The 25,982-nt window shown below is 38.6% G+C and overlaps 2 protein-coding genes across 4 annotated transcripts; one reads left to right on the top strand and one right to left on the bottom strand.

The window, feature by feature from the left end:
• Positions 1–1,993: 1,993 nt before the first annotated feature.
• Positions 1,994–9,452, bottom strand: LOC117424460 (dynein axonemal assembly factor 1-like). Its single transcript, XM_034040805.3, has 12 exons — positions 9,329–9,452; positions 8,774–8,929; positions 7,667–7,775; positions 7,390–7,481; positions 6,868–7,089; positions 6,408–6,574; positions 6,135–6,256; positions 5,484–5,650; positions 4,258–4,521; positions 3,782–3,891; positions 3,452–3,515; positions 1,994–2,982 (listed from the first exon to the last, which is right to left on the bottom strand). Exons 2-12 carry the CDS (start codon positions 8,919–8,921, stop codon positions 2,633–2,635), a joined length of 1,815 nt encoding a protein of 604 aa, XP_033896696.3. The 5' UTR covers positions 8,922–8,929; positions 9,329–9,452; the 3' UTR covers positions 1,994–2,632.
• A 257-nt stretch (positions 9,453–9,709) lies between these two features.
• LOC117424734 (membrane-bound transcription factor site-1 protease) lies at positions 9,710–25,827 on the top strand. Of its 3 annotated transcripts, none has more exons than XM_058992794.1 (24): positions 9,710–9,935; positions 10,921–10,946; positions 11,848–12,366; positions 13,766–14,023; positions 14,964–15,167; positions 15,881–15,991; positions 16,128–16,237; positions 16,328–16,444; positions 16,844–16,911; positions 17,202–17,304; positions 18,039–18,190; positions 18,856–19,017; positions 19,808–19,952; positions 20,267–20,455; positions 20,695–20,867; positions 21,104–21,219; positions 21,378–21,534; positions 22,005–22,129; positions 22,341–22,418; positions 22,671–22,811; positions 23,099–23,230; positions 23,676–23,802; positions 23,942–24,072; positions 25,212–25,827. In XM_058992794.1, the coding sequence occupies exons 3-24, from the start codon at positions 12,195–12,197 to the stop codon at positions 25,406–25,408; spliced, it is 3,168 nt and encodes a 1,055-aa protein (XP_058848777.1). In that variant the 5' UTR covers positions 9,710–9,935; positions 10,921–10,946; positions 11,848–12,194; the 3' UTR covers positions 25,409–25,827. The 3 variants fall into 3 exon arrangements, with proteins under 3 accessions (XP_058848777.1, XP_058848775.1, XP_058848776.1); XM_058992792.1 differs by having other exon boundaries at positions 14,961–15,167; XM_058992793.1 differs by lacking the exon at positions 10,921–10,946 and having other exon boundaries at positions 14,961–15,167.
• Positions 25,828–25,982: the final 155 nt, after the last annotated feature.

Raw genomic sequence — 25,982 nt, 5'->3', positions numbered from 1 at the left:
GTGTTCTGATTTACTCAGTTTGTAATACTGGAACTGATGAGAGGTAAACATGTATTAATTGTGGTCCATGCTGTCTATGTTTTCATGTCATTTGTAATACCAGTGTTTCATTTGAAAAGGAGACTGATTTTTTATTTTTTTGCTGCCCTAACCTGCTTGCATTTAAAAAACAATTACTTTGTACTGGTCACCAGCACTTTTAAAGGGGCCTACAGTGTGAACTGTGGGCTCAGAAATGGTACTTGTAATTAATAAATTATCTTTGTAGACCGGGCAGCCATAGGCTTGTGGCATGATGACTATCAAAGAATGAATTGATGACACAGCATTGCCAATATCGGAATAACCCAATATCTTTATGCATTGGATTACAAATGTTAAATCAGTTCTGCTGGCCACAGCCTAGTATCCCTTGGACAAATCTAGAAGTTCAGAAGTTTGTTCTGCAGCCTCTCATGGCTTTTTAAATGCTGCTCAAAGATTAACATTGATGATCAAAGTCATCACATGTTTTATAAAAAAAACAAAAAAAACAATAATTGAACCAATATACTGAGGCTCGTGAGTTTCATAATTTGTGTAATTAACAAATATTATTAGAAACTATAGGTATTGAGGTATTGAAAAAGCATTTTTTAGGCATGCCTAATTAAATTAGAAATGTTGTTTTGTACTGTGGCAATTAATGTTTTGACATTTCATATGTAAAAATACATACTGAAACTCATTCTGATTTAAATTGTTTTTTTTTAACATTTGGACATTTTGCCCCATTGAGTACAAAGCGAAAAAACAGCACTGTTTCCATCACAAAGGTTGAAATTGTAGATTTGTGTATTTGTTTATGTCACTGATATGTTTTTATATGTTTTTGTGTTTTTATAATGAAGGCTAATAGATTTTGTATTTACTTTAACGATGAACTGGTTCCGTCTTGTTCATAATGTGCCTAGAAAATAAACTATATAACTTTGTGTTTGGTTTAAAATGAACATGGATTTTATATATGTATTTAAACCCCTACTAAGGTAATCCTTGGTTAACTACACTTGTATACATTTTTAGTACAGACCTACAGACCTACACCCCCTATTACGCCTCCTCCACTGCATCCCTTTAAATGATTCAATTTAAAGTCTGAAATGCTGCACTCGGCTTCTCAATAAACCCTCCTAATTTATTTTCATATACTCAATGTGGCAAAATGGTGAGTATATGGAGGAAGACCATTCTTCGCCATATACCCTATAAACCTTAACCATCTTGGTGTTGGTATCGTCTATTTCCGATCTCGCCAGTTTATATCCTTGAAGTGGATATTGCCGGTTTACGATACTGCACACAGGCTCTGTAAGCCGTTAAAAGTGAGAACTACTTTAGTATTTAGAAATGAGCAGGATTTGGCATCGGACCCTGAATGGGGGGTTAAAATGTTCTTTGCAGAGATTGTTATTTCAGGGATAGATAAGCATTTGAAGATTACTTTGACCAAAATCTCAATTAATTTTCTTGGGATATAAGTTAATGCGATAATAACCAAAGCAGATGAGGAGCAATATTATATTCCGATTTCATTTACATATCATCAAAGATGTGTTCATTCAATTCTAATACATATTATTCCGCTTCAGATCATGGCATGAACTTATTACAGCATATCGCAAAATAATTTTTTACCTGGGGGGGGGGACGACGACTTTAATAGTATTGACCCATACTGTAAGTCTTCAAAAAGAAAGATCACTAGTTCTTTCCTCATTATTCTGCCATTCACAGATTAAGATACATTCAGATAATACTTTTGAGGCATCTCAAGTCATTACATGTGTGTTCTTATGGCAGTTTAATTTCGCAATGTTTTTGCAGAATTGTTTTATTTTATAATAATTTTACACAGAACACCAACATACACAAAACTATATATTTATGGATTCTGTCTTATCCATGTAGGTGTTGGACAAAGTGTGGAAGAATACCATGAACAGCAACGATAGGCAATGTGTAAATTGTTATGGATAGATAATTCATCATTCTTTAATGATTTATTACCTCTTATAATTCCTATTTATGTTAAAGACCAATTGTATTGAAATTGCAGGCTGTAACAAGAAACTGGATGTGTTACGAAAAGAAACAAGTTTGTGTAGAACACATGTCCGAAATGTCAAATCTGAAAACAACTATTTTCATATTGTAACTGATGGTTACAAAAACAGCTTTATTTAACTGTGACAATGAAATATTTAAACATACACATTTTTTTCTTTCTCAAATGACTAACATTTTGAAAAATAAATAAGAAACAAAGGACTAATAATAATTGCAGCGTGCTATTCCCCCAACTGAAATGAAAAGTAGTTTTTAAAGTAATTTAAAGGGTGAAATAGGCCACGGCTAATGACATTGGTAAGCCATGCAATTCAACTATATTATTTTCCAGATGTTACAGTACAACATACAGCATACAATGCAGAATATACTACATTCATTTGTTAAGGAGCCATTTAAATTGGAATACATTTTATAGACAAGGCAATCCCTCAAGCCCGATTAGAATCTTATTATCACGTGAGCGCAGTGCATGCTTTTTGTGATCACGTTTGCCTTGTGATCGTGGGGTCGTCTCCTCTCCCTAATCTAACTCTTCTATTAGACATGTGGTTGGTTTATCAGGCTCATTCACGTCTGATGTTTCCAAGCATTCTAGTACCTCCTGGATTAGTGGTGCTTGCAAGCCGTCTGCTGCCACTGTCTCTGTGGTATTGCTGACAGATTCCAGCAAGGTCTCCTCTATGATCGTAGATTTTTTTAACGGCTTCTGCCTTTCTGAGCTTCTGATAAACAAATCTGGTTCTGGATTAGCTGCTGTAGTTTCAATCTCTTCTATTAACTTTTTCCCTGCTGTCAACTTTTCAATGTCTTCCAAGTCAGAGTCACTTTCATCGCTCGCTGCGGAAATCACTTCAATTTTCGGTCGATACACTGGCTAAAAAAGAAAAAAAATTAAATACCTGTTTTCAATTTACAACGTATAGCAGAAATGCAATAATAATGAGGCAGTCCTGTAATAAGAATGGATTGCCAATAGGTGGCAGCAGTGTAGAATATCTTTTTATATCATATTGGCAAATAAGATTGTAAATGTGTGAAATACATTATTGTTTTTAGAAAGATGCAAATAACTTTGTTTTCCCTGCAGACTCTGTGTCTTTTTATTTGTACACTTCTTTAAATAGAATATGTTTATTTTAAATTATCACTATTTTTCTGGCTGTTTATAAGATACAGTTTAAACTACTTAAACTTCTTAAATATATTAGGAATCCAGATATATTAATGTACAGGTTTAGGTGAAATCAAAAACAAAACAAATCCAATCTAATACAGAAAGAACCACTGTTGTGTGAGGACTAAGCATAGTAACAAAAAAAAAAACAAAAAAAAAAAACACATGCCTGTAAATTTAATACGTCTTCAGTTTCAGATATTTCTACTTCTTCCAAATCTGGCAGATCCTTTAAAAAAAAAATGAACATTTCAAAAAATAAGTAAAAACAAAGAGAGAGATGGTGCACTTATCAGTGGATAAACTGAGGTGTATTGGTTGGAGAATTAATACCAGTAAAGGAACCTGATCATAGGGATTCCATGCCTTTATTATTAAAAGTGCAAAATGCATATAACCCAATGTTACTCTGAGCTACATTTACAAACATCAACATTTTGTCCAGTTTTTGCCACTGTCATATCTTGGGATACTAGGCCCTAGGTAAGTACTCACAGCAATATAAATCTTTTCGTGATTCTCCAGGTCGATGGTCTCGATTGTCTCACTGTTTTCCAGCTCTGTTACCAGGGCACCACAGGTAGCCATACTGTTGGTTTGTTTCTCTGTTACACAATGGGAAGAAAACAAAAATAGTTTGTAAAATGCTTGTGAAACTGATCTTGTCTTGGGAGTTATTTGTTTCACTAATAGTATTTGCTGTAATTCCTGATAGTACAAGTTTAAGGACTAAGTCTAAATGCTTGGGGTCTGGCCCTTTGATATAACTTGTGTTTCAAACCACGCTAGAGGAACAATGAACCACATCATTATGATTACCAGTCCACCCTGTGAAGTATTTGGCCTGCTAATGCTTGCTTCGTGCCACAGCTTTCCATGAAACCCTGTACCTACATAAAGCTCCTATTTCACTTTACAAACTTTGACAAGATACACAAATGAAATGTATTCATCAGGACTTGAACTATCACCTGCAACTGGGATTGCTGATGGTATTTCTTCATCTTTATCAGCATTACAATCTGAATCTGTTGATGCAAGCTGCTCTTTCCCGCTTTCTGAGATTTCCTGGAGGTCTTCTTCGTCTTTTCCTGCCATTTCATCAAGAAAATCATCATGGGCTTGCATGGTTTCGTCCACAAATGTCTGGATCTTTTTGTGGGTGACAGGGTCAAGAGATTGACCAGGAATATCCATATCGTTTCCAACACCATTCTCTGAGAAAACACCTTCATCTATAAACATTATAAAGGGTTAAATATAAATAAGTGGATTGTTTAATGTGTAGCTGTTCCCTGCCCATGAAATAAAGTGAAAACATCTCATGAACCATATTCTTAATATACCAGAAGACATATGGAAACACAATTGCTTAAGAAGAAAGCTATAAACTAGTAAAATGTTTTAATTCAGAATTATACAATTTAGTTATACATTTTGTTATAATTCATATTGATATATGGGCTCCAATTCATAAAACTTTAACTCACACTTTAAATACATGTTTTAGAACATTATCTATAAAGTAGTATTTTGTAAAACAAGAATACACTCCAGAAACACTCTTCAGAAACCGTTAAAAAGTGTTTCTAGAAGGCTTTCAAACCTTGCTTGATTTGGCAAAACAGGCTTTTAAAGAGTAAGTAGCGGGGTTCTGAAAAATATAGCGTTACATGTCCCCATGTTTTGCTACAACTGTTTAAATAACGTATGTGTCATTTTTCTTTTCATTGTTAACATTCTGACAACTTTTTACACTTACAACTTTAAACTCTGTTTCAAAGCTCTTTTTGTCACTCTAGTGCACTGGGGTTTGAGATCTGTCCTCTAAATCACTGCAGAAAGAGCAATTTAAAACAAAAAAAACATAAGTGCTCTGGCTTTTCTGTTCCGTACCACATATTGGATCGTTATTGCTGTGTTACCTGTTTGACAATGTGAGCAATAATCCTTACACTATCAGTGCACTAGAGTGAACATTTTAAAAAGAGCTTTGAAACACAGACTTTAAAGTTATGCTATTAGGATGTTAACAATGAAATGTACAGGTACGTTATTTAAACAGTTGTAGCAACACGAGGAGAGGTGTAACGCTATATTTTCTGGAACCCGCTACTTACTCTTTAAAGACCCTTCAAGAAAGTTAAACGTTTATAAAAATATGAAGATGAAATATAAAGAAATTCCAAATAGATACCTTTTTCCTTCATTTCCTTGTGCCGCCTCTTCTCCTCTGCTTTCTTCCTTATTTCGGACAGAGCGTCAATGCTGTCCTGGATCTTCCTTCTTTCTCTTGTCTCCCACTGTTGCCGTTCCTCTTTCTCTGCCTCCCAGCCTCCTAGAGTCCACGCTTCAGCACAGGCTCTGGCAGGAACATGTTTAAATGAATAAATATTGCAAGTAACACCAGTGTATTAGCTTAAGAACCAGTGTTTTCATTAACTTTTTTGCTGCAAACAATGAAACAAAGGGCCCAATTCAATTCATATTTAACAGGGGAAATGTTTTTTAGTAGAATAGAAATTACCCATGTAATAACCACAGCATAATTGCAAAAGGAAAATCAATAACCCATGCTCTGCCTGTGATTGGACTAGCATTTGAGTACTTCAGCACTCTAATTAAAGTTTTTATTCAACAACATATGCTCATTAGATCAAAATAAATATTGCTCCTTATTCAGTTTGTTTATTGCATGAATTTATATTTGGTTTATTGCATTGATTTTTATTTGCTTAAAAGTATTTTTCCTTGCAATAAATTGATTGAATTGGGTCCTACAGGTAAGGGTCACAGAAGTTTCTAATGTACCTTTTTTTCACAGTCAGAGCACTCTCTCTGTACTTACCTGTCTTTTGGAAACACAGGCCTGTCATCCAGGTATGTCAGCTTTTTCAGACGGACTGTATAAATCTTCCTGTAGTTGGAGATTTTCTTAATCACTTCATTACCCATTAGATTCAACACTCGCTGTTAACAGAAAACACAAAAGCAGTGAAAACAGCAGCCAAGACTATAAAATGCCTATGCAGTAAAACTGACACCCGTAATGATTTTAAGGCTGTATTAAGGCTATATGTATTGCTGGTTGATATGTATAATATATGTATATCAGACTTACCAGGTTAGGCATGGCCTCAAAGACATAAAGTATGTCTGGATCATCCAGTTTGTTGTGAGAGAGATCAAGAACACTAATGCTTGGGCAGTCCTTTAAATGCTCAATATCCTGGACAGTCTGTACCTTATTGTGAGCCAGCTGCAGAGTACTCAAGTCTTTAAGGCAGGCTATTCAAATGAAAAATAATCAAATAAAAATAAACAAAGAAATAGTTGGTCCTACTTTGATTAGCCAGTTAGTCTAAACTTAAAATGTACAGTACAGTATTTTAATCCATGAAAATAAAAAGGTTTTCTAGCAAAAATCTAGACTTTTATCCTGTTTTTGTGTATATATTTTCAGTGTGGAATAACCCTACTTTAACTGTGTTCCTTTTACAGATTGAGTATGTAAGCAACAGCCCTCTAGTTAATCTGATCCTAAATGCAGACTCACAAACACGGTCACAATGAACACCTACAGAGGTTTTCAATAGTCTTAATGTAGTTATTGTTGAGGTTGAGTGAATCCAGTTTTTGAAGCGGCTCAAGGTTTTCCAGTTTCTGAATCAGGTTTTGATGCATGAAAAGGCAGCGCATCTCAGTCTGTGCTTCCAGGTTCTCGATTTTCTGCAGGCCATTGCATTCTAACCACAGGCACTTCAAACCTGTATACTCCTCCAGATTTTCAATGGTGACAAAACCTAAACAATGCAACACAACGTTTCAGTAGATCAGTCATAATTCTCAAATGTGAATTCTAGTCTGGTTCATACTTTAATAGTGAGACCGTCGCTGAGGGAGATTTCTAGACTCTCTAATCGTGTGACAGTCACATTTGGATAGTCAGAGTTTCATTTTTCTCAACTCTTACTGGTCTGTTGCACACCTGTCTCCCGGTGGTCACAGGACTGAAGTATGAAACAACCTTGAAGTGGCCAGAAGTTAAGGGAGGACAGATACATAATTTACAATAGAGATAATAAAACAGCTGCTGGTACAACCTTTATAGTGCAGGTAGAGTGTATCATTCAGGTAAGGCGTCACGTACAGTTTCTGTTGTTTGCAATGGTCCCTCAGGAATTCCTTAGTCATTCTATAAAGAATTAGGAAAAAATTTATGTCAAAATTCAATGAAAGAATAAATGACAGTGATCAGAAAATCCCATGCATAGATTCTGACATAAGTGTTACAGGTTGAAATATGTATTTATGTATTTATTGTTATTTTATTTAATTTTAAGTTTTTAATAGCACACAATACAACAGCATCCTAAATACCTTGGACCAAAGTCCTTTTCTTTTTTTGTTGGTTGCTGGGCTTCATTATTTTGTTCACTGTGGGGAATATTTCCATCTGTGTCTCCGTTAGCAAAGGAAACAGCTTGAGCTACAGGGAGGGAGAAATGAAGAATCTTTTTAGCTGCTGCCTGGGCACATGTTTGCGCCCTATTATGAAAGGAGATTAAGATTCCAAAATAACTTTATCCGTGGAATCACCGTGGCCTGACATCATGTTTCCTGGTAAATTGAGAAGTACAATGTTTTTTTTTTATCCTACCCTATCATACATGCATTCATATTTTCTTGATAAAAGTTTGCTATCCTAAAATATGTATGGCTCCCTCCCCTTTAATACATCTTTTCGTCTGTGATATTCACCTCCATTTAGGGATAATAAAGGTAACTGCATGGAGGCAAGACGACGTACAGAATGTGCACAAACTGCATTTTCACTTAACGGTGCAACTTTATTCTTTACCAGACAACATTAAAGGTACTCATGAATTTAAAGATTTTACTGATAAACTAAAAGTGTGGTTAAAACAAAAACAAATCTGTGATCACTAATTGTAATTATACTATTTTATTGGATTGGCACTTTATGTTGTTAACTGTTCTGTATTCGTAGATTTTAGCAAATTGTTGTACTGCGATTATTAAAATCAGGGGTGGGAGGGTAATTATTTTGGTCCTATGAATTTCAGCTGTTTTCTTTTCGTTATTAGGACTATGTATTTGTTTGGGGGGAATATTTAAACTGTCAATTGCAAACCGCTCCGTGCTGTAAATGTTACTTTATCTGTATTATTATTATTATTATTATTATTATTATTATTATTATTATTATTATTATTATTTTCTTCCTTTCTATACACCTGCCTAGGGACTGCCAATGAAAATGAGCTCATAACTATGATACGGGTGCAATACATATGACATGTAGCATTTTTTAACATTTATGACGTTGTCTTGAAACTGATAGCCATTATGACCACATTGTACAATACTGGCGACATTTAGTTCTAGGTGTGACATCAAGTCTAGGTGTTTAACTGTAATGACAGAAGATCATGCAATCTGCAGGTCAGTGAGTTGTTGGTTTACCTTTTTCGAGGGTAACTTGTGCTACTCTTCCTTCCATCAGTATTTGCGAGACTCCAGTTTCTTTCAGGGAATCCGCATCACTACCTTGCAAACTGTGTCCTTTGTCAGCGACGGCTTCTTTAGACACGGACTGCTGTTGCGGCTGCATTTTCACTTCTTTAAAAAAAAATAAAAAATCATCACTCCGATAACAATATGATATTCCATGCTATCGAAATACGGTTATGGTGTCATAAAAGGATTTTTTTTATTTTATGAAATTTACATTTTTTTTGATGTCACATGCAGTTTACTGGAAACGATATATTAAACGATATTTTGAAAAACACAACTCACAAGAGAAATTGTATTCAAATTACCGTCTACAACTCTGGACTCAAAACAGCTCATTGAAGTGAAGGCATACAACAAAACTGTTAACCTAAAGTTGGAAGTACAGTAGAAGTTGTATATTGTAATAACCGGTAAAGCAATACAGTCTTAAAATACACGTAAGCCTTTTTAAATTAGGCATAATTTCTGTTTATATGCCGAATCCAGTTTTACACCGCTTACCTTGTTTGCGCTTTACAGTTCTATAACGCTTGTACTGTAACCATGGCAATAATTAACCTCGCGAGCACAAGGAAAACGCATCTTCGAAGCAACAACAGCGACTCATCTTATCTCTCGTCGTTGATTGGTGAACATCTCTGACGATCACTTTTTGAATACCCGCCTACAGAGTTCTCTCTTTCGATTGGTTAAAATCAATTTCTAACCGTGAAACACGTTTGCTTTCACTCTGATTGATTAAAATCACTGTCACGCTTAAAAATCTCATGTGATTGGTGAAAGTAGTCGCCAGTCAAGTACAAGGGGTCGTGCGTAATAAAATTCCCTTTCTGGATTGGTTAGCTCTAAAGCTTGTGGCCAAAACCTTTTCCATTCGCGTTTGTGATTGCTCACGAGGGAAGTCTGTTATCTTTAAGCCCATCCCACTGTGGGCGGGAAGACTCGCTCCCTGAGGGAAATCAATGCTGCAGTATGTGGGTTGGTAAAGGGGAGTATTGGGGGAAATCGAATAACTTTTTTCTTGAATTTATGTACTAAAAAAAAACCCCAGATAAAAGCCAATTCGCATGATTTTACAAGACAAGGGTCGTGGTTTTGAAATGCTGAGGTAAGAATGACATACAGCTATTTCGTACCGTCATTTCTAACGATAGTACAGATGCTGCGCTAGTAATAGTTTATGTAAACATGATAAGGCCTAAATGGTTTATTGCCCAGTCAGTAGTCGATGAAATGCACTCGTTTAACGGTGCTTGGCACTGTTATAACACGCTACCTTCATCCACGAGCTTAAAAACAATACAGTTTAAAGGCAGTACAGATGGATTTTGCGTTTGTTGATTGTTGTTTTGGTTGAGAAAGCGTGCGTCGATGCTCACACAAACACTCGCATCTACGCTACATTATCACAGGAAGTTTGCATGCTTTCAAAATAAATTAAGATTGTTGTTAACGTATTTGTACTAGTTTTCGTCTTCGTGCGTATGCTTTTTTTTATCGCAAGGAAACACTTACAAACGTGCATCATTGCAGCTGTACAAACAAACAGGACAGAGATACTTTGGTCAAATGAAAACTATACAAGACAAATTTTCAGGAGGTTTATAATTCTATCAACAAATCGCCATTCTTGTTAATCGGAAAATTCTATAATGTGGAACACGTATTTTAACTTATTGACTATTATTAAAAGCTACTGTACATCTGGTAGTTTGCCAAGGTGGGTCATTCTACAACTGAAGTATAATATATAATCAGAAGCGAATTACTATCTTTTTAAATCTAGTATCAAATAGATAAGCTTTAATAGTAAAGTTGGCCTGTCTTCAAATGTGTAGAAAGAAAAGCAAACACGGTGCAGTAAAGTCCTGGAATGACAGATGGAACGTTATTGCAGCCTAATAAACGTTGAAAAGAATTGAACAAATGCAGGCAGCTCTGGAGTTGACAGGCGGCAGGGTTTGAAAGCCCTGCATAGGACCTACAAAAGTACAAATTGTTGCTTGCCCAGTGTGAGACGAAATAGATACTGTACACCTGATTGTTTTCAAACCTGTTGCTTTCTTTCTACATTTCTTTTTTCTTTCTTTCAGCTGCACCTTTTTCTGCGATCTGTCAGGTGAGGAAATCCTAGCAATAAGCAAGGTCTACAACTGAATAAAAACTACTGAACACCTCGGAAAGGGCTTGTGCAGCGTCAGAGTTAGTTACAGTTAAGCATATGTACAATAGACTGTCATTAATCCAGACTACTTGGAAACAGACACTGTCGAGATTAGCGATAAGAGTACCGATTTATCTAACAGGCAATTATTATTTTTTTAATTTGAAATTCAGAGTCTACAGTTAATCAAAAACCATACATATAGAGGCAGCTATAGATGTTTTTATGTCAATTCAGATCTCCAGGGTAAGTGTGTTAAGGTAATTGGGCATGGCAGACATGACACACGAAAACAGGAGGCCAACTTTACTGGCTCGAATGTGTGTTCATTGGAAAACTTTAGAGACCTGTGTTGGGTTATAGCAAACCAGCAATTTAAGGGTCTGCCCTGTACAAAAATGAATATGAAATACATCTGCAGTAGCACTTCCAGACAAGAAGAAAGCTACTGTAGCGCAGTGCTGCATCTTTTCTGTCTTATTTAGTCTGATGCGGCTTTGTAATAACATACTGTGATTTTGAGGGTTGGGAATTCACTTTATTAACACTTTAGCTACTGGATAGACCTGATTGGCGTTTTAGCATATCTAGTAGTTGTGGAACTCCTCAGGATTTGTGGGCATTAACCCCTTTACTCCTGGAATTGTCTGCTCTGAGGCCCCCACTCGTACAGCATTGCAAAGTGAATTTTGTGCACCATGGTTCCTCTAAAGCCATGGCCAACAAAGCAAAATGCTGTTATTCTGGTGCATAGAAGAACAGCAATGTGTGTGAGAATAGGTTCATAGTTAACTTGCTTCTGGAATTAATTAGCCTTCAGAAATTCAACTTTATTTTTTCTTTTCTTTTTTGAAAGGTTAAGGTGTTGAGTAACTAGCATTCTTCGATTCCTTCCGAACTCTTCCCTGTGGGAATGGAGTCCCAGATGCACACACAGCTGCATGAGTGAACGTGGAGAAGGGGCCTTCCAAAATGGAGAAGAAACGCAGAAAGAAATTGAACTAACTGCCTTTTAAACCAGGCTGCATTGAAATGGACCATGGACCCTGAACCTTCTATTGTGTATATTTATTAAAAACTTTGTTTTAGCTTTGACTGTAATGAATTGACTCCCTTGTAGGAGGAACATATACAGATATAGTGGGGTTTTTTTTGGGAAAGAAGAATTTGATTTGTGGGCGCTGTGACAGTGCTACATTGACCATGAGGCTGGGGAGTGCCTGGCTGTGGATGCTGTTGTTTCTGCTGTGCAGCAGGAAGCCTGTGGGGTCGGAGCTGGGCCATGCCACCATCACCAACCACCAGGGTCTCCTCTGCCCGAACTGCACCCACCTCACCCTGAAAGTAGAGTTCTCCACCGCTATGGTTGAACACGGTGAGGTGCTCAAGTGATTTAACGCTGTCTGTACACCAGTAATAGGTTGTGGGGGTGGGGGTGTGGGATGGCTGCTGTGTGTATTTTAAAATAAAAAATGTATCTGTCTTTTTAAATTGTTCAAACAAGGATTTAACCTTTTGGAAGTTGACCTGAGGAAAGTGGTCGTGGCATAGGTGACATCATTTGCAGAAGTATCATTTCTCAAGTGTTGCGCCCTTGCTATATGTAATGTGTGTGTGTGTGTGTGTTAACGTGCGTCTTCTAGTTTCAAGTGTTGTAGCAGCCATCCTTTACATCTGAAATGTAAGTCAGTATACAACATTTGATAGAATCAAGCGCACTCTGCAAAGAGATGTGGACCATTTAACTTCACCAACAATTTAGTTGCTTGGCAACCAGTGGTACTGATATAGTGAAAACAATAAAGCAGGTTTCAGCTGAAATAAAAATAAGCAAATATATTGGTCTTTTTTGGTTAATAGCAAGTCACAGAATTAATTAAGCTATGAATCTGCAAAAATAATTGATAATAACTAGCAGCAAAAGTAGAAGTTTTATACATCAATCTGCACGTGTGGACATGTTTACCGTGATTTAGAATAGTTACAAAGTAAATAATGTAAGGCACAGTCCCACAACACTTTGTTTGTTTCTGGAGTACTGCATCAGATAAGATCATTGAGAGAGAGAGTTACTACACATGCTGACACCACACTAGCGAGTCCTATTGAGCTGGGTTATGCTTTAGTTAGTTCATGATTGAGTCGGTAGGCTGCAGCTCCAGCCGAACTTGTAATAATTGATTGGATTCAATTGCCTACAGGACTTGGTATTTATTGGGTGACGTCCCAGAATCTAAAAATGTCTTAAGACCCAGGCCATGTCTACAGCCGTGAAATACTTACTCGTTATTTAACAGCGAATCCTGAGTGGTATTTCATTGTGAAGGGCTGATTGTGTCTCAGGCACGGGTGAGAGAGCCAACTGGGCAGCTGTGATGGCAGTGCGGAAAATGCTGCTATTTCAGTCATGGTGAATTTCCCATTGTGTTAAAAAATGCTTACCAGTGTTTAGCTGGGGCATACAGTACGTGCCAGTCAAATAGCTAAACATCAGCAACTTCCAGTCATGTACTTTTGGTGCCAGTGTGAAGATGACATTCTAGTTTTTAGAATAGGTTTGACCGCAGCATTTTGTTTTATGTTTAATTGTTCATTATTTCCTTAAGAAGTTGGTGCCACAACAGCTGTCTGTCTGACAAGGTTTAACTTAATGAGTCAGATTGCTGAATTTTCTTGCATTGGACTGCCATCCACCATTGTTAAAAATAAAGAAATGAAAAATAAACCGTCTTTAAAAAGGACTTGCTTAAGTAACCTTGTTTTTCCACCTACAGAGTACATAGTTGCTTTCAAAGGATATTTCACTGCCAAAGCCAGGAGTAAGTTTATTTCGAGTGCACTGAAGAACTCTGACGTGGTGGACTGGAAGATTATTCCCCGAGACAATCCCGCCAGCGATTACCCCAGCGACTTTGAGGTGGTGCAGATCAAAGAGGCGCACAGAGACGGGCTCCTGACACTGCAGGACCATCCGCACATTAAACGAGTCACACCACAGAGAAAGGTCTTCCGCACCCTCAAATTCACACACTGTGAGTACAGAATCCACATTCAGTGCCTCTGTTACTGCACAAAGAAATGCTATTGGAAATGTCCACCGCTTGTTAGGATATTTACATAATCAGTAGTACTAAAGAAACTTTGAACCATTGACAAAGATCCAAGTAACCCACTTGTTTGATCTTGATCTACTTTTCTACACTTTACTACAGAGTTCAATATGATAGCATTAACATACACACAGTAGGTCAATGTTATGGATCAACAGGTCTTTGAAACACATTTATGACTACAAAGAAAGCTTGCATCATTATATTTTTTCACTAAGTGCTGCATGGGAGGTTGTGCGATGTGTACATTTGTCTGTCGTGTAATTATTTGAAAAATAACTGAGTTTGGTTTGTGTTTTCAAAACACAGACCTTATAAGAGAATACACCCAACAGTTTGACTTCTGAGCCACCATCTGAATTGCATGAATTCTAGCTTTAAGTGAGGCCGCGGTAAATACAGTGTTAATGTCTCCAGCTGCGAATGCATACGCGTAATCTGTTATTTAAATTAGTGTGGCTATTTTAAGGAGGTTAAGCAAATTACAGTCTAAAATATACAATGTTAAGGGTAACCCAAGTTGTTATATATGTAGATACTTTTGATGTAGGTTTGGCGCTCCAGGCTAAATGTGTTAAATTGGCTCTTGGGTGCCAGCCAGGGCAAGGCTATAATTGCTGGCACCACCAGCAGTATAAATTCCTTGTTCATTGCCATATATAATGGTGCCTGATGTTTTAGAAACTACAGTACAATGAAAGTGCTTCCTGCAATCAGTTCTGAAATAAGATTGACCTTATTTCTACCATACTGTAAACATCAGTGGAGCTGTTATTCCTAGATTTCAGTTTGGTGTAGCTTTGCTTTCTCTCTGGAAACGAAACCAATTTTTATTTTTAAATTTTTTGGGACCTTTCAGCAGCTGATGAGGTGGTGCCTTGTAACGACACCCGATGGACCCAGAAGTGGCAGTCTTCCCGTCCGCTGAGGAGAACCAGCCTGTCTCTGGGCTCCGGGTTCTGGCACGCCACTGGCAGACACTCCAGCAGACGCTTGCTGAGAGCCATCCCCCGGCAGGTGGCACAGACCCTGCAGGCTGACGTGCTTTGGCAGATGGGGTACACAGGTAGGAAGTGATGAAAGATAGGGCCAGCCCTGTGATTGGCTCTTTCATTTTACTAGCTGAGACAAAATAGACTTGTTCCCTACCTTTTCAGCAGACGCTGGGAACTCTGTAGACGCCATGGGAAGTCTCCAGACTCTTGTATAAGAAATAGATGCAAATGTGCAGTTAGGCAACCCAGGAACCTCTATCTGGCCCTGTAATTTGTTTGAAGCTGGGTTGACTTCATCTGTGTAAAACTAAAAGGGTTAGATGTTGCTTTCCATTGTTATAACTGCTGTAATTCTGAACAGCTGCAAATGATATGGGAAGAGGCACCCCTCCCACCTTAATCCTGTAAGACTAGTTCTTCCTTTTCAAGTTGTGCTGTTGAATATCAGAAGAGACACTTTTAATGTAACACATATTTCTGAAAAGAAAGTCTTCCTCAGGGTACCTTACAGCTGCTGATTTATGATAATTGGAGACTGGAAATAATGTTGAACATGACGCCTGGGTATTAAATTAAATGCATGTTTAGCCAGGAGTTGCATAACATTGATATATTTTGCATTATTTAGATGTTGCTACTTGGTGAAATACTGTGAGATTTTTATTTAATGTTGCTCAGTGTTCCTCTAGAAGAATGGATATTTCGGTAAGCACTTTGTGGAAATGTATCATTATTTTTACATGAGAGCACCAGCAAAGTCTATTCGCATGCATTTTGTTTTTAGGGGCTGGTGTTAAAGTAGCAGTGTTCGATACAGGGCTCGGTGAGAAGCATCCACATTTCAAGAATGTAAAAGAAAGAACCAACTGGACCAATGAAAAGACCCTGGATGATGGTACGCTGGTTGCTAAATTCTTTTTTTTTTGTTTGTTTGTTATTGCTGTCAAAGTTTTGCATATCTTGTTATCTTTATTTGAAGATCAGCACATTCTGTTAACAGGAAGTCTTCCTTTGTCGGTGTTTATTCTCAGGGCTGGGTCACGGCACGTTTGTGGCAGGCGTGATAGCCAGCATGAGAGAGTGCCAGGGTTTTGCTCCTGATTCTGAGCTGCACGTTTTCAGAGTGTTCACCAACAACCAGGTACCCATTCCACCAGGAATCTGCTGTTCTTAACAGAATAGCTTCTTTTATAAAAAAAAAAAAGAATTACTGCTGTTCTGCTGTTCTCAGGTCTCCTACACATCCTGGTTCCTGGATGCCTTTAACTATGCCATCCTGAAGAAAGTAGATGTCTTAAACCTCAGCATAGGAGGACCAGACTTCATGGATCATCCTTTTGTTGATAAGGTGAGGCTTATAGCAGCTGCATCCTGTTACAGTAGGCTGGGAACGTCATGCATATCATTAAGCCTGTTATCTGTAAAATTGAAGTCGTTAGTGTTAGGGATATTGGGTCCTAAACCGATTGATAGTGCTAATAAAAGGATTAATCTGTAGTCCTACTGAAAACAGCAAGCAAAAATGAATACAAAAATCTGAGATTGAAATCTTTTACATGCTTTTTATTGCTAGGTCATCCTGATATATGTATTTTTTTATAGTATTCTGATTCCTAGAAATGTTTAAAATTGGATTTAGTTGTGATGGTCATGTAGACCCATTCCTATTCTCCTGATTTACTGGAACACTGGCAATACTAAATAAATAAATGCAAGTAAAGCTTTTGATATATTTGTTTGTATGTAGGTTTGGGAACTGACTGCCAACAAGGTGATTATGGTCTCTGCCATTGGAAACGATGGTCCTCTTTATGGGTGAGTAAATGGACAGGAACTAAAACAAACTGTTTTATGGTGCTCTTCGGGAGGAAACTTTGAGTCTGATTTATTGTGCTTTTGATAATTGTTTTAACCACTCATTTCTAGAAATTAAAAAAAAAAAAAACACATCTCAAAACAGGTGTTTCAAGGTTTTATTTCATTTTTTTAATTCAGTGTTTAGACTTGATTTATTCTTACAAGATTTAAATGTAAAATGACAAAATGTTTCCACTAGAAGTCTTCGAAACAGCTTTTTAAGCTAGTTTTGTGATTTATTTGTGCAGCACCCTAAATAACCCAGCAGACCAGATGGATGTTATCGGAGTGGGTGGGATTGATTTTGAAGATAATATTGCTCGGTTTTCCTCTAGAGGAATGACAACTTGGGTAAGCATTTTAAAATTATTAATAGCAATACATGACATTTCTATTCTCTCAGAACATATCTGCAAATGTTTGCAAAACTGTTTGCAACTGCGGGAGGCTGCAGTGGGTTATAAGGATAAACGTGAGTATAAAGTGAAGATTAATAGTGATCACTAGTTCAGACTGGACCAGAGTTTTCTCTAGATTGGATCCTGCTGATTGATAAAAGCACGCAAACATTACACAAGACGTCACTTGCGACAATGATTAACAGGTGTTAGCTGATGAGATTTTTATTAGCTGGTCCAGTGGTTAAAGAAAAGGGCTTGTAACCAGGAGGTCCCCGGTTCAAATCCCACCTCAGCACACTGACTCATTGTGTGACCCTGAGCAAGTCACTTAACCACCTTGTGTTCCGTCTTTCGGGTGAGACGTAATTTTAAGTGACTCTGCAGCTGATGCATAGTTCACCCACCCGAGTCTCTGTAAGTCGCCTTGGATAAAGGCGTCTGCTAAATAAACAAAATAATAAATAATGCTCAGCTAGAACAGTTGGACTATATACATGCACCTTAATTCCTGGCATTCCACTCCATTTTTATCTTAAGAAAACATACAGGAATTTAAATTGTAAATTAATGGGACCCAGAGCATGTTCGGTTACAATTGCTAGCAACAGCTTGTGTTTTTTTTATTATGTTGCAGAATTCGGTATGGGATCCAGGGTAACAGTTGCTTCATTTTCTGCTTCACAGGAGCTGCCCGGAGGTTATGGGAGGGTGAAGCCAGACATTGTCACCTATGGGTCTGGGGTGCGAGGGTCTGGCATTAAAGGGGGGTGTCGGTCCCTGTCTGGAACCAGTGTCGCTTCACCAGTGGTTGCTGGTGCAGTCACTCTGTTAGCAAGGTGAGGGAATACATTGTGCCTTTATTTTTTTATTCATATTGATTCATTCTTTAAGTTTCTTCCCACCCGTGGGAGGAACTTTCTTTGCTTTCCTCTTCTCACCTGATGAAGAGAATGTTGTGCTCTCCAAAACTAGTGAATTTTATACCGGTATTGCCAAAAAAATACAACACTTTGTACAGCTTGGATGTGGTCCAGCATGGTTATCTCCAGAGTCTCTTGTCTTGTGAAATTCTGAACGTCAGAAAAAAAAGCCCCAAAAAACTATTAAAAGGCAAAAGCACAAACTCCTGTCTGCTGTTTACGATGTAACTGCTTATTGGTGTACCCACTGTTTGAAAGTAATTGACTTGTAAATATAGGATGGGTGGGGCAGTGAGACAACAGGACATAATGCAATATGTCTTAAGAATAAAGGGAAAAAAACTAGGAACTTCCAAGTTTCTTTGAGCATGCATGTGCTATTAAATCTGGAGGAAAATGTCTTTACTCGCTGATGAAAGGAATGTTCAGTTTGCTAGATGTTTCTGTTGCCTGTGACGGTTTTCAGCTCATTTTCCATTACCTGGCCAAGTCATTGCTGTGACATCAGTGTTCACAGGGGGCTGTCTGGCTACCACACCTTCTAAGATTTAGAAGTGTAACCTTTGTGTTTCCCCTGGCAGCACTGTGCAGAATCGGGAGCTGATCAACCCTGCCAGCATGAAGCAGGCTCTCATTGCCTCGGCACGCAGGCTCCCAGGTGTCAACATGTTTGAGCAGGGGCATGGCAAGCTGGATCTCCTCAAGGCTTACCAGATACTTAACAGCTACCGGCCCCAGGCCAGGTCAGTCCTACTGCAGTGCTACCTGTGGAAGTCCTGCTGTATTCCTCTAACAATTGGGGACTCGGATTGAATTAGTTTGAGCCATCACAGGTTTTAATATGATCTTTGATAAGTTACATACAAGGTTAATATGACTTTTTTTGCCGCTTGTGTCGCTGATATTGCTTTCATATGGTGTTGGACAGATCAGTGTGGGACGATACCGCTAGTCCTGCGGTGACGCTGAGCGGTACCGCTCAAATCGAATCCAGAGCGATTTTTTTTTTTTTTTTTTGGCTGCCGTGCGGTACCGTCGGTTTATTAACCAATCACAGTCTATGTTGTGGTACTGACAACTACTGTACTGCGGAGTGCATACCGCTCTTGTGTGTCCGGGTGCAGACTAGCTGTACCACACTGTGAAAATGCCCAGCCGCGCCGCGCCTGTCTGTCTGTCTCGGGCTTTAGACCAACTCAAAGTTGAAGACATTTTCATTTAAGAGCACCATGTTAATGGTTGTCTTTCATTACATAACTTGGTAAAAATTATATTTGTATAAGACTAGTGTAATTTCTCTTAAATTAAGGTGAGGTATACAATTTAGACCCATTTGGTGATTTCAAGATGAAAACTATTATCCTCAAACTTTAAAAAGCGATTTTTTTACATTTCCCTAAGCTTCTGCACAAGGCCATATTATTCAGCTAACCAACCTCTATAGTAAAAATTTGACTTTGCCTACCACTGTCAGCCAAGTATGTTTATCAACATATTTTCCTGAACTGGCATGAATCCATTTGTTTGTTTTAGCCTGAGTCCAAGCTACATTGATTTGACTGAGTGCCCGTATATGTGGCCGTATTGCTCCCAGCCCATCTACTATGGAGGAATGCCAACGATTGTGAATGTTACCATTCTCAACGGGATGGGCGTTACTGGCAGGATCGTTGACAAGGTAAATGAAAAAGCTATTGTTAGCTATTTTGTGTTGTGACATGTGCTCTTGATTTATAAAGGTGTATCTAGCTGCAGCCTTCCGCATATGCACAGCTGTGGGTTTAGCTTCTTGTTCCTAAAGTGAAGCCCGAAACGGGTTAATGAGTGGTGTGATGCTCATTTCAGTCCTCGACCACCTCCATTATGAATCATTTAGTACAGTCTCTCTTGACATGCATACAATAATCACACCACCAACAATTTCCTGTGTGCAGTAAATGTTTTTTCTATTGCAAGCCATTCTGATGATGATGACTTTTGCCTTTCTTGCAGCCCATCTGGCAGCCCTATTTGCCCCAGAACGGAGACAGCATTGAGGTGGCTATGTCTTATTCACACATGCTCTGGCCATGGTCCGGTTACCTTGCTGTCTCCATCACTGTAGCAAAGAAGGCTGCATTGTGGGAGGGAATCGCTCAGGGCCACGTGATGGTGGTTGTAGCATCGCCAGCGGAGAATGATGTAAGTGTTGCGTCGTGGCTTTCAATTACAGTGCATCTCCAGGTAGGGTTTAGTGTGTCTGCAAGTTATAATCTTGTTTTAAAACTGCATATGCATGATCAAACCTTCAATACTTCCAGGGCTGGGGTGCAAAAAAAATTGCATAATGGTCAAAGTGCAACATTTAATACAAAAATGATCATGAAACACCAACACTGCTCTAATGCCTTAACACAGTGCGCTTCGTCTTCCTCCTTCAGTCTGAAACGGGTGCGGAGCAGACCTCCACAGTGAAGCTCCCTGTTAAAGTGAAGATCATTCCGACCCCTCCGCGCAGTAAGAGGGTTCTGTGGGATCAGTACCACAACCTGCGCTACCCGCCGGGATACTTTCCCCGGGACAACCTGCGGATGAAGAATGACCCCCTGGACTGGTAAGGCTTAAAAACAAACCAGTTATACACTCTGTCCTCTCCATTTTTATGATGGCAGGTTCACTGTATGTGTGTAAATGAGTTAATTCTGTGCTTTTTTTTTTTTTTAAACCCTGTAATGGATTTTGATCCACACATGTATGTATAGTCAAATGCTTTGAAGATGAGCATCAGTGTGTCTCTTGCTATTTATTAGGAGCCGTTGCAGATCCTTTTGTTCTTTTCTGCTCTTAAAGGAACGGAGATCATATTCACACAAACTTCAGGGATATGTACCAGCACCTGAGGAGTATGGGGTACTTTGTGGAAGTCCTAGGAGCACCAATCACATGTTTTGATGCCAGCCAGTATGGTGAGGAATTGGGCAACTTGATCAGCAGCATTTCATAGAATAGCTTCTAAATATTTACATAGCTAAAAAAAACGTGTGCGACACTGGCTGGTCTGGCACAGTGTTGACAGGTGCCACAGAAACCTGCTTTTGAATACCATGCGCTTGTTTGTGGACAGGGACCCTGCTGATGGTGGACAGTGAGGAGGAGTATTTCCCAGAGGAGATCATTAAACTGCGGAGAGACATTGACAACGGGCTGTCTCTGATCGTGTTCAGTGACTGGTACAACACCTCTGTCATGAGGAAGGTTAAGTTCTACGATGAAAACACAAGGTAGGACCTGTTGCCTGAAGCCATTGACTTAGTTTATCTACAGAAATAAAACCTGAGGATAACTCCTTTTAAGTAGTTTAGTGTTTTGAGTGGATTTTTTCTGTACTGCAGCTGCGGTCTGTAGTTGTGATTGGAGTGAACTCCTTTAAAAGTTGAGACCTGTATACAGGTCAAGGACCTGTCGTAATCAAAACTCAAACAGATGATTTTCCTGTAATGGATATAGTTCTCCTCTCAATGACACACTTTGGGTAAATAAATACTGTTAACAGCATTAGAATTGTGCTTAAAATATAAAATGGAAATTGTATTTATTTGCATGGGGCGCCCTCTAGTGGTGTTCCCCCCCCCCCCCCCTCCACAGGATTTTCAGCAGTTTCAATCTGCAGTTTGTTTCCCACCACACTCTACTTTTGCAGCTGATTAATTACCATGGAATCTGCTGAGTTGCGCTCTTTGTTTTGTTGCAGGCAGTGGTGGATGCCGGACACAGGTGGGGCTAATATCCCAGCGCTGAACGATCTGATCTCTGTCTGGGGAATGGCATTCAGTGATGGTCTGTATGAAGGAGACTTCTCAATGGCAAACCATGACAGTAAGTGCTCCATTGATCTTTCCTTTTAATGCATTTACCATCAGTTTCAACACTGAAGAGATTGACATATTTCTAAAGGCTGATTTACTTCAAGCCATGCTAATGGAATATGTTATCGTGCTTCACTTTGTCCATTGCAATTGTACATGTTTTATTCTGAACATTTTAAATACTTCAAATGCAATTATTTTAAAAATATAATTTCTTTCAGTGTACTATGCCTCTGGATGCAGCATTGCCAAATTTCCTCAAGATGGAATTGTCATAGCCCAAACCCTGAAGGACCAAGGTATTTGATCTTTGCACATCCTAAACATCCGCATCTGAAAGTATGGTTCATGCTTATCCTGCATCACCTAGGCCTTTTGTTAATTTGTTAATTTGTGCATTCCAACACACTGCAGTCTTTCCTCAATTTATCAGTCTAAAAAGGAAATATATATAACATTTCTTGTCATGTTTATTGTTTCTTTTCAGTGTGTCACTTCTTCTTATTCTTCTTTTATTTATTTATTTTTTACCTGTCTTCTTCTTTCTGCAGGACTGGAAGTGTTGAAACAGGAGACGACGGTGGTGGATAATGTTCCTATACTGGGTCTCTACCAAACACCCTCGGAAGGAGGGGGTCGTATAGCCCTGTATGGAGACTCCAACTGTATAGACGACAGTCACAGACAGAAAGGTGTGGGGCTCTGAGCAGCTTAAAGATGTGTTTCCTCTACAGTAGACCAGCAATACAGTGGTGTTGACAATAAAAGACAATACTGATCGTGTCGGGGGAAGCCTGGCACTGCAGCTGTTGCCCTCTTAGTGGAATGATGAACTTGAACTCTTGAAGTATGAGGGGTGGGGGTGATGGAGCTTTAACATACTTGCAGGCAACAATGCTATTTAAGATTGAAATTAAGCTACAGTACTGATCGTGGTAGTGCTGATTTAGTGAAGCTGTATGGCTCTCTCCCTGTTCAGATTGTTTCTGGCTCCTGGATTCCCTGCTTCAGTACACCTCGCACAGTGTGATGCCCCCCAGTCTGAGTCACTCTGAGAACAGACAGCGTCCCCCCACAGTCAGTGAGCATCCACTGCCGGAGAGACTGGAAGGTAAGGCTGTAGCTCTGCAATCTGGACACCTGGGATTGTGTCAGAGGATGTCATTTACAGTTGGGTTAAAAGTGATGTAACAGGTTTGGTAGTTTACTGATTCAGTGACTTGCACTGATAGTGTTTTAAGCTCTGCATTTTAGTGACCCTTACTTTTGTTTTGAAAAATAAGTGTCTTGTGTTTGGTTGCATGTTACACTTTATCATGATCTCTCTCTCTCTCTCTCTCTCTCTCATATATATAAATGTGTGTGTGTATATATATGTATATGTATATATATATATATATATATATATATATAATATAACATTGATTTGTGATAATTAAAACAGTTTTTGTTGGTGTGTGTGCTTTTTTTTTTATAAGTAATTTAATTGTAATTGGTATAATGTGTTTCTGAAAGCATAGTATGGATAGATTAATTCCCTTCTAATTCCAACACAGGAAACCACTTGTATCGCTATTCGAAGGTACTGGAAGCTCACCTGGGAGACCCGAAGCCCCGCCCCCTTCCTGCTTGTCCGCACCTGTCGTGGGCCAAACCACAGCCTCTCAACGAGACTGCCCCTAGGTCAGTATTCACTCAAGGATGTATTTTCACAACTTGGTTTTCTGATATTGAGTTATGAGTCAAACTCCAGGCACACCAGCTTGGTCTTTCATCATTTGATCCCGTCTCTGAACCTGAAATATTATTCTCTCAACTACAGCAACTTGTGGAAGCACCAGAAACTGCTGTCGATAGACCTGGACAAGTTGGCAGTACTAAACTTCAGACAGAACCGGCCCCAAGTGAGACCGCTGTCTCCTGGGGAGAGTGGTGCCTGGGATATTCCTGGGGGTAAGTGCTGGCCAGTGTGTGCACGACCTGGTCAGAGCTTCTTTTTAAACACCATACCATGAGACCGTAACAGATGTGCCCAATACCTAAAGCATAAATAAATGCAAATGTATATGTTACAGTAAAAGTCAGAATCTGGCCAATCTTTGTTTTACTGGTAAATATCAACATTTACCAAATAAGAAATACATTGATTTTCGGACATTTACCAGTTAATCTTATGATTTACCGAAGCCTATTGGTAAATGCAGGTATATCATCGAAGAATGTATTTATTCTTGCATATAACTTGTCATTTAACAAAATAATCATTTGTCGAGTAATATTTATTTCTGCAGACACATTTTCCATTAACAAAATAATCTGTAATGAGTTTACAGTAATGTACAATTGAGTAATTCAGCATGGTACTGAACAATATTGTGATCCACTTATAGAGCAACCAACATTCTGGTAAATTTGCATATAAAACAATTCACAATAGTGTTGAAGGATATTGTACTCCAAATATGTAGTAGTTTGATGAAAAATAACATTGTTAAATGCAAATTAAATGATTTAGGACCTTTTGTTTTTTCAACAGAAAATCACACTTTGGTTATGACACAAAACATGACAAATACAGGCACTAAGTAGATATATGTACTTAATTATTGCATCATAGTAGACTCTTGTGGCACTTGGACTTACACAGGGCTCCTGAAGCCCTACAATGCTCGAAAGTGAGGCATTTGGTCATTAGCCAAAGGCACTTGGCTGTTCTTGCTATACTGGTAAATGTCCGAAATAAAGCGTTACGTTTTATTTCGGACATTTACCACTTTGCTTGGTGAATGTCGTAAATCTTAATATTTGCCAATATTACCGTAACACATATACCTATCAAAACACATGCTGATTAGTGTGTTTAGCAAACACTAAAGACTAACTGCCCCAATTAACTTGGCACCCTACTTAATGAAACGTGTAACCTTTAATCCAAACAGAAATATCCAAATTCTACTTTCTCTTTTTCATAATATCCAATGTGATATTTGATACGTAAAAGCCTATTGGCCAGTGTATCTGTCTATCTCTCTCTCTCTCTCATATACTCCCTCTCTTTCTCTCTCATATACTCCCTCTCTTTGTCTTTCCAGGTATAATGCCTGGTCGCTATAACCAGGATGTGGGGCAGACCATCCCAGTGTTTGCATTTCTGGGGGCTATGGTGGTGCTGGCGTTCTTTGTAGTGCAGATCACCAAATCCAAGAGCAAGCCAAAGAGAAGGAAACCACGGGTCAAGCGTCCACAGTGCCTACAGCAGCCACACCCACCCAAAACGCCGTCCGTCTGAGTGGTTCTGCCAGCCAAAGACAATGGCACAGGACTAGGCTGTCTGCTGTGCACAGGATACCACCAAAGGCACTCGTTGGTTGCATTGTTGATCAGTATCTTACCCATCTGTTCAAGTTGTATTATGTTGTAATCTGGTGCCCACATCCATACAGGGAAGGTATGACTGGCAGCTAAGGTGGATTCTGCATGGATGTCTTTCCATTCTCTACAGCTGGATCTCCTACAGACACGTAAAGTGGAGCTCAATTCGTACTGACCAAAAAGAGGACACATTTCCTGTGTGTTCAATGTGTTTTTTATATTTATTGTTTTACATCACTCTTAATTGATGGCCATTCCGTCCAAAACGTTCTGGATGGGTTGGGGATCTGAAGAACAAATTAAAACATTTTTTTCAATTTTTGGTGAGATCTTAAATAGACTGTTTTATTGTGTTTTTGTAAAGTAATGGTTACTAGGAGCCCTCTTCTTTCTGGTTTTGTGTTTTTTTTATTTTTTATATATATATATATATATATATATATATATATAAAATGGCATCTACCATGACATTTTGTACATATTGGTCATTC

This window comes from Acipenser ruthenus, chromosome 19, assembly GCF_902713425.1.
Source record: "Acipenser ruthenus chromosome 19, fAciRut3.2 maternal haplotype, whole genome shotgun sequence".
NCBI classification, from domain to species: Eukaryota; Metazoa; Chordata; class Actinopteri; order Acipenseriformes; family Acipenseridae; genus Acipenser; species Acipenser ruthenus.
Note: the sequence above shows the minus strand (reverse complement) of the source record. Positions and strands in the feature narration are given on the sequence as shown.